This window comes from Equus asinus, chromosome 2 (assembly GCF_041296235.1).
Source record: "Equus asinus isolate D_3611 breed Donkey chromosome 2, EquAss-T2T_v2, whole genome shotgun sequence".
Lineage (NCBI taxonomy): Eukaryota > Metazoa > Chordata > Mammalia > Perissodactyla > Equidae > Equus > Equus asinus.
Genome location: NC_091791.1, coordinates 134268403 through 134276619, shown reverse-complemented (window position 1 = coordinate 134276619; position 8217 = coordinate 134268403). Strand labels below are relative to the sequence as shown.

At 38.9% G+C, this 8217-nt stretch overlaps 1 protein-coding gene across 2 annotated transcripts in view; it reads right to left on the bottom strand.

Moving 5' to 3' along the window:
• Window positions 1–5319: 5319 nt before the first annotated feature.
• CLPX (caseinolytic mitochondrial matrix peptidase chaperone subunit X) overlaps window positions 5320–8217 on the bottom strand; it is a 35394-nt gene continuing 32496 nt past the window's right edge. For both annotated transcript variants that reach the window (XM_014829895.3, XM_014829894.3), the window contains one exon: window positions 5320–7087. In XM_014829895.3, the coding sequence (XP_014685381.2) occupies window positions 6997–7087 (91 nt within the window). In that variant the 3' untranslated portion in view covers window positions 5320–6996. The remainder of the gene's footprint in view (window positions 7088–8217) is intronic.

Below are 8217 nucleotides of genomic sequence, written 5' to 3'. Positions count from 1 at the left end.
GGAAGTGACGTAATACCACGCGCCACGCCACTAGGACGCGCCGGTGGGGCGCGTGGGTGGGACTCATTCAATCCTTCAATTCGTAAATACTGCGGTAACTGAGCGTGCCAGGTGCAGAGCTAGCTGCTTTGCAAACAGTGAGACTAACGGAGAACAGTTCCTCTCCTCGTGGAACTGTCTAGTAAACACATTAATCAAGTAATCATGCAAACAGATGTAAAAGCGCAGCAGTGAATATCTAAGTACTACCAAGGAGGAAAACACCGGGCAAGAATAGCTTATAGTGATATCGAACCTGAAGTGAGTTCGCTCACCCATTGCACAGCAAGCCAATCTCTGACACCGGGTGTAGTGGAAGAAAGTAAGAATTTTCTCCTTGCACAGCGCTGAGCAAGGAGAAAGGGCAGCTGATGCTGAAATCCCAAACTCCCTGAAAAGCTAAAAGTAAGGATTTTTATTAGGGATTTTAGGTAGGGCAGGGGGAGCATATGGCCTTGCTGGTCAGCAGCTTTCCCACCAGCCTGTATGTCCTTTGCCGGGAGGAAATAAGGAATCTAGGTGCTTGTCCTTGGCCACTCATCTCCATGGCAGATAGTGGATTCTGGAGCCAGGAAGCCAGGGAGTAAGCAGGGAATGAGTGCTTTGGTTTTAACCTCATATATGCTGGGTTTAATGTAGGGAAACTAATATCAGGGCCAGTATGAGTAGGAGAATTTGACTTAGTCAAAGAGGTTGCAGAAAGTTGTTTTAAGGATTTGAGGCTTCTTTCGAGGTCTGAATTATAAGTAGGAGTTAGAAGAAGAAGAGAGGGAAGCACAATTCAGATGGGAACAGCATTTGCAAAAGCTCCCTAGTAGATAGGAGTAGGGGGTACTGAAAGAGTGCCAGTGTGGATGGAGCATAGAAAGCCTGAAGGGAGCCCGGTGATCCTAGGAGGGGGACAGAGATCATAGCGTCCAGGATATCTGGCTTAAGGACAATGGGAAACCACTGGAAGGTTTTAAGCAGGAGGAGAAGAGAAGGCCATGCCACATGATTGGATTTTTAAAATTAAACTCTTCAGATAATCATAGATACATATGAAGTTATAAGAAATAATACAGGGAAATCCTGTGTACTCTTTACCCAGTTTTTCCCAATGTTAAAATATCTTGCAAAAATGTAGCACAATGTCACAACCAGGATGTTGACATTGATACAGTTAAGATACAGGACATTTATTTCCATCACTTCCAGGATTCCTCATTTGCCCTTTAAGCCACACCCACTCCCCTTCCTTAACCTCCGGCAACCACTAACTTGTTCTCCATTTCTATAATTTTTATTTGTTCAAGAATGCTATATAAATGGAATCATACAGTATATAACCTTTGGGATTCACTGTTTTCACTCAGCATAATCCTCTGGAGATTCATGCAGGTCGTTGTACTTTGTATTGCAATAAAAGTGTGCAAAAAAGTGTGGATAAAATGAACTTATACTTTAATCATTCATCTGTTGAAGGATATTCAGGTTGTTTCCACTTTGAGGCTATCATGAATAAAGCTGCTATAAACATTCGTATTCAGGTTTTTGTGTGAACATAAGCCTTCATTTCCCTGGAATAAATACCCAGGAGTGCAATTGCTGGGTCCTATGGCAGTGGCATGTTTAGTTTTTAAAGAAACTGCCAAATTGTTTTCCAGAGTGGCTGCACCACACTACATTCCCACCAATAATATATGAGTGATCCAGTTTCTCTACATTCTCACCAGCATTTTTTGTTATTATTTTAGACATCCTGATGGGTATGTAGTGATATCTCATTGTGGGTTTTTTCATTGTGGTTTTAATTTGCACTTTCTTCATGGCTAATTATGTTGAACATCTTTTCATATGCATATTTTCCCTGTGTATATCCTCTTCATAGAAATGTCTCATGTCTTTTGCCCATTTTCTAGTCAGACTCTTTGGTTTTTTACTGTTGAGATTTGAGAGTTCTTCATATATTCTAGAGACTAGTCCTTTGTCTGATATGTGGTTTGCAAATATTTTCTCCCAGTTTATAGCTTGTCTTTTCGTCCTCTTAACAGGGTTTTGTTTTGTTTTTTGGGTGAGGAAGATTGGCTCTGAGCTAATATCCGTGCCAATCTTTCTCTATTTTGTATGTGGGTTGCTGCCACAGCATGGCTTGATGAGCGGTGCAGAGGTCCTCACCCAGGATCCAAACCCATGAACCAGGGCCGCTGGAGCAGAGCGCACGAACTAAACCATCACGCTACTGGGACAGCCCCTTAACAGGGTAGTTTTGCAGAGCAAAAGTTCTTAATTTTGATGAACCAACTTAGTTTCTCGTTTTAAGGATCGTGCTTTTGGAGTCAAGTCTAAGAACTCTTTACTTAGCCCTAGACTCTGGAAGTTTTCTCCTCGATCCATTGTGAGTTAATTTTTGTATAAGGTGAGAGACTTAGGTGGAGGTTCCTCCCAACGCCCCTGCTTTGGATGTCTAATTGCTCCAGCATCACATGATTAGATCTTTACTTTTCAAAGCAGTAAAGTAATGGATGACTCCTTGAGTAAGAGTCCAGCTCTTTAGCATGAGAAGCAATCTGAGCCTGACCCTGCTTCCCAAGGGACCTCTTGTGCTTCTCAGATACTCTTTGTAATACTCTACATAACATTTAAAGGCTTCAGTTTTTATCTTAAAATTTATTGGGTAAGGTATGGATATAATTTTATATTTTCTAGATGGATACTCAGTTGTCAACACCATTTATTGAATATTCTTTTCCTAATCTGAAATATCACTTTTTCCAATACTAAATTCCCATATCTGGACTTTACATTCTTTTCCATTGGTCTGTCCATTCATACACTGGTACACACATAAGTTTTTAAAGCTTTTAGTATTTTTTTAATAGAAGAGGCAGTCCCTTCCCCCTTCTTCTTTCAGTGTATTGGTTAAGTGGAGAGGCTCTGGAACCAGTCTACCTGGAATTAAATACTGGCGGCTAGTTGTGGCCTTGGGAAAGCTACTTAACTACTCTGGGCTTCAGTTTTTTTTTTAAAGATTTTATTTTTTATTTTTCTCCCCAAAGCCCCCTGGTATATAGTTGTATATTTTAGTTGTGTGTCCTTCTAGTTGTGGCATGTGGGATGCCGCCTCAACATAGCCTGACAAGCAGTGCCATGTCCGCGCCCAAGATCCGAACCAGTGAAACCCTGGGCCACCGAAGCAGAGCATGTGAACTTAACCACTCAGCCATGGGGCCAGCCCTGGACTTCAGTTTCATCGATAAGAAGTGTTGATAAAAGTATCTACCACATAGAGTTATTGCAGTAAATGAACAGAGTGACACAGAGTCAGCACCATATGAGTGTGTTATTTTGCTTGTTTACCATTATTTTTCCATATGAACTTTAAAATCCACTTGCGTATTTTCAACTTAAAAACTTACTGGTATTTTACTGGAATACTAAATTTATAAATTAATGTACGAATAGACATCTTTATAATATTGAGTTCCCCCATTGAAGAACATAGGATACCACTTTTCATCAGATTTGCAAAAATACTTACCCACCACTCTTCCACTTCCCCTGCTATCACCTTAGCCCAATCTACCATCTTCTGGCAGGCTTATTATAATAGCCCCAAGTGTCTCCGATTCAATCCTTGCTCCTGTATAGTCTCTTCACTTATACTGCAACCAGAGTGATCGTTTAAAACTTAAGTCAGATTATGTCATTTCTCTGTGCAAAACCTTCCAACAGCTTCTCATCTCACTCAGAATCAACACCTGGAAGAGAACTGGAAACAGCAAGACAAACTTTTAGTTTATTGTGGAGAGGATGTGGGTTCAAGAGAGATGTGTTTTGTTTGTATGCTTATGAGAACTGATCTGAAAAACAGGAAAGTGATGAGGTAGGAGATGGAGGGAGAAGTGCTGGAGAAACATCCATGAGTAGGCCTCTAGTCATGCTTCCCCGCATCTTCCTCAGAGCCTTCCCTTCTCAACAGTCTAAGATACACATCTAATGATGCCCAACTCTCCTGTTTAAAACCCTTTTAAAAATGCCCCACTACTTTCTGCATAAAATTACAACTCAACCAGGCATACAAGATATCCTATTACTTGTTTTAAAATGTATGGAGCACCATATAGAAGAAGCGCTATGGTAGGTGCTGGTCAAAGTTAACAAAACAGGCACGGTCTCCACCCTCCTGGAACTTACGGTGTCGCTGGAAAGACAAACAAAGTAAGCTTGGGAAGTTTGCTATAGGACACAAAATACTAGGCAGAATTTAGATGCTGCTGGGGATGATTCAGGAGAAGGAAGGAGACCAATAAGGTAGCAGAGATACTAAGGAAAGAACCAAAGCCTTGAGAAATGAGAGGGGACGATGGGACCCCCTCATAACAATGTGCAGTGATTGAGTTTTGATAAGAGGGACCCTTCAGTTGTAACTGGAGAGAAAGACTGGGTGCTGAAGCAGGTAGGTTTATAGATTTGACGGTGGGAAGATGAGTTCCATCATCTCATGGTTTCTCAATGAAATATGAGGTAACGTCTTCAGTTGGATAGAGAATATATTAAATGGTCATCTCAGAGCAGTAATATGAAGTCATACTTGTTGCCTCTCTCTCAATTCCTAAAGCTCCCTATTAGCTATTTCACTTTTTTTTTTTAACAGATTGGCACTTGAGCTAACAACTGTAGCCAATCTTTTTTTTTCTCCCCAAATCCTCCTGGTACATAGTTGTATATTTTAGCTGTGGGTCCCTCTAGTTGTGGCACGTGGGCTGCCACCTCAACATGGCCCAGCGAGCGGTGCCATGTCCACGCGCAAGATCCAAACCCTGGGCCTGAAGTGGAGTGCACGAACTTAACCACTCGGCCACAGGGCCGGCCCCGCTATTTCACATTTCTGAGATTGTGATTTGGTCTCATTACTTTCTGGCAAATTCCTACTTGTTCTTCCAGATCCATCTGGGCCACCACCTTTTGTGCCACCACACCTGGTACCTACCTCACTTCCATTATTATAGTGCCCTGATGTTTGTGTTTGCTGCCCCTCCTAGACTAGCTAAGCTTTTGAAAAGCTTGGACTCTGTTCCTAGTGTGGGGCCCATGCAGGATATTTAAGTAAGGATTTTCAATAAATGTTTAACATAAACTTGAATAACAGACTTTTTGTCTGTAGAATCTACAACTATAAGAATTTATTGGAGGGATATGTAGGTGCCAAGTATTAACTAATCACTAGAATAAAGCAGCTCATGATATCTGCGTCCTTGTAGAAATGCCACTGCATTATGGACACACCACCACACTGGCTTTTACTTAGTCCTTTTGTTTTATTCAAATGCCAAAACATAAGTTTCAGGATACAAATCGTAGTTATACTCAGTTGTGTTTCATTTAAAAACATTGATTATGCTTTATTAACAACTTCCAAAACCAAATGTAAGTTGTTATAACTAAAATGTCTCCCAGGTCATTTCTGGAGGATTACTCTTAATATATTTAGTAGCTACTCCCATTTTCACTCTACAAAAAGGAAAATGATGATGCTATAAGGGAAAGATGATGAACAGTTATAATATGAAAGACTTCCTGAGAAGAACTTTAACCATTACTAGAGAGACTAGGATATTTATGTCTGTTCCATACTATAACAACCAGGCTTAAACACTCTGCAAAGGTGCATTTCTGCTCCTACTCCGGCTATAAATAGATATCTCACATCTCTTACTACATCATAGAAAGCCCAACTCTTCATCAACAGGATTTAGAATTTGCTAATAAGCTTAAAATTCTTTTCCTAAGAAAAAGGGGAAAAAAGGAAAACTCAAGAGTCTATACACCAGAAAATTAAAACAAAAATTTAAATGTACTCTGATTTAAACAATTTCAAATGAGGTTGAATTGAATGAACAGTATAGAAACTTTTATCAACATTATAGAAGGAAAGAAAAAAAGCTTAAAAAGTACCCAATATTTTAATATTTACGAAATCAAATAAAATAATTTTCATTTTTAAGCCCCCTAAATTCCCCACCATTTAGTTTTTTTAATGAAGGTTAATAACTTATATTTTAGTGTGAACACATTCATTTCTGCCGATAGCAAAGCAAAGATTTTCTTTAATGTTCTATGAAGCCAAAGAATTAGACAAATATCTAGCACCAAAAAACAAGACAAAAAAACCCTAGCTGAGTACTTTAGGTCAATGCACAATATTAGGATATTTTATTTAGTTCAGCACATGGCTGTTATTATGACTGATGCTACATGCTACCTTTAGAATTAGATGTAGTCTTTTTCTGAAGATTTAAGGCAGACTTCAATTCCATCTGCTCACTCATGGTACTAAAAGGGACAAAGATGGCAAATAAATCAGACAAGTGGGCAAGAGAATGGCCTTTTTTATAGTACCAACTGGGAAGTTAGTGTCATGCATTAGCAGATAAGACTAAGAATACAGGTAAACAAATCATCAAAATATGGTTCTTCAGGGTACTTTTTCCATGAAACTTTTACTATATGGAAACTACCTTTTCCAATTTTTAACATTAATAAAATTCTAATATTTTCAGGAAACAAATAGGAGTAGAAAAAGGTTAAAACTAAAGAATGGTATCCCAATCTTCAATTTTGAAGAATTTATTTTCCCATTTGTAGAGCAACATTATTGTAAAATCCACAGTCATTGCAACAACTGCACTGCTTGAAAGAACTCCTAAGAATTTTGTTAAAGCATATTTTTTAAAAACTGAACCAAAATAATGTACATTTTATCTCTGAACATTGTGTCATTAAAGTCCACATAATGTCCTCTGTATAAATCAATGTGATGTTACTTAATATACATGATCTGATTTTTCTCCTAAAGGCTTCTGACCATGTATGATATCCAAGATAGATCCAATGCTTTTAATGTCAGACTGTAGAGAGTTACAATCCTAAACAAAAGAAGGAAAAGCTTTATATACAGGACAGAAGTCTGACAGTTTAGCTGTTGGCAGCATCTGCTTGGCGAGGCCATCCTTCTTCTTCAACTCCAGAGTCATACTCTTCTTCGGAGGATTCTTTCGTTGGAGTCCTGTAATGAAAAGCAATCAGTTTTTGTTTTTATAAATAAAAACGAGGGGTAAACACGATTTCTAGACTCAAAATGATAAATTAACCCAACTACCTAGAAAAGCCACACATACACACAAAATATTAAGTACACTTTTCTTCTCTTTTTTCTTTTTTCTTTTTTTTTGGTGAGGAAGATTGGCCCTGAGCTAATATCTGTGGCCAATCTTCCTCTTTTTGCTTGAAGAAGATTGTCACTGAGCTAACATCTATGCCAATCTTCCTCTATTTTGTATGTGGGATGCCACCACAGCACGGCATGATGAGTGGTGTGGTGTGTAGGTCTGTGCCCAGGATCCAAACCCGTGAACCCCAGGCTGCCAAAGCGGAGCGCACAAACTTAACCACTATGCCACTGGGCCGGCCCCTTAAGAACACTTTCAATAGTGTTTAAGATTGCTTAGTGGTGAAATATTGGAAACATTTAGACCACACAACCAAGAGTTGCAAGTAATTTTCCCAACATTTTCCCTAACAAATTTATGACTGAAATAAATTGACAGTAAGGCTTCAATTGTGAAGGCTTAAAAAATCTATTTCTCCAGCAAAAAAGTAGAATCTATTATGTTAACTCAAATGCTTGACATTTAGCACGTCTACGGTAAATATGTTGACAGCTTCCGACCAAATCCAACTTGACTCAAATTAGTCAAGACTACAATCAGACTACCACGACTCCTATATTCCTATCATTATACAATAAAAATAAAAGATTATGTCTCTTCAAGTAACTAAGGCTGTTCAAAACCAATCAACTGCCTCCTAAGTTATCTCAGAAGATAAGCAAACATAAAACAGAACATACCTTGTGACTTAGTTAAAACAGAACCTAATTTTTGTGTAGGTAACATTAACGTCAAGCACTGTATAATAAATATTTATTGAATGGATCAGGGGTCAGTAAACTACAGCTTACAGGCCAAGTAAGGCCCATTGCCCGTTTACATAAATGAAGATTTAATGGAACATAGACATGCTCATTCATTTACAGACCATCTATGGCTGCCATCGTGCTATGAGGGCAGTGCTGAGTAGCTGCAATACTGTAAAAGCCTCAAGTATTTATCTAGCCCTCGACAACAAAGTTTGCTG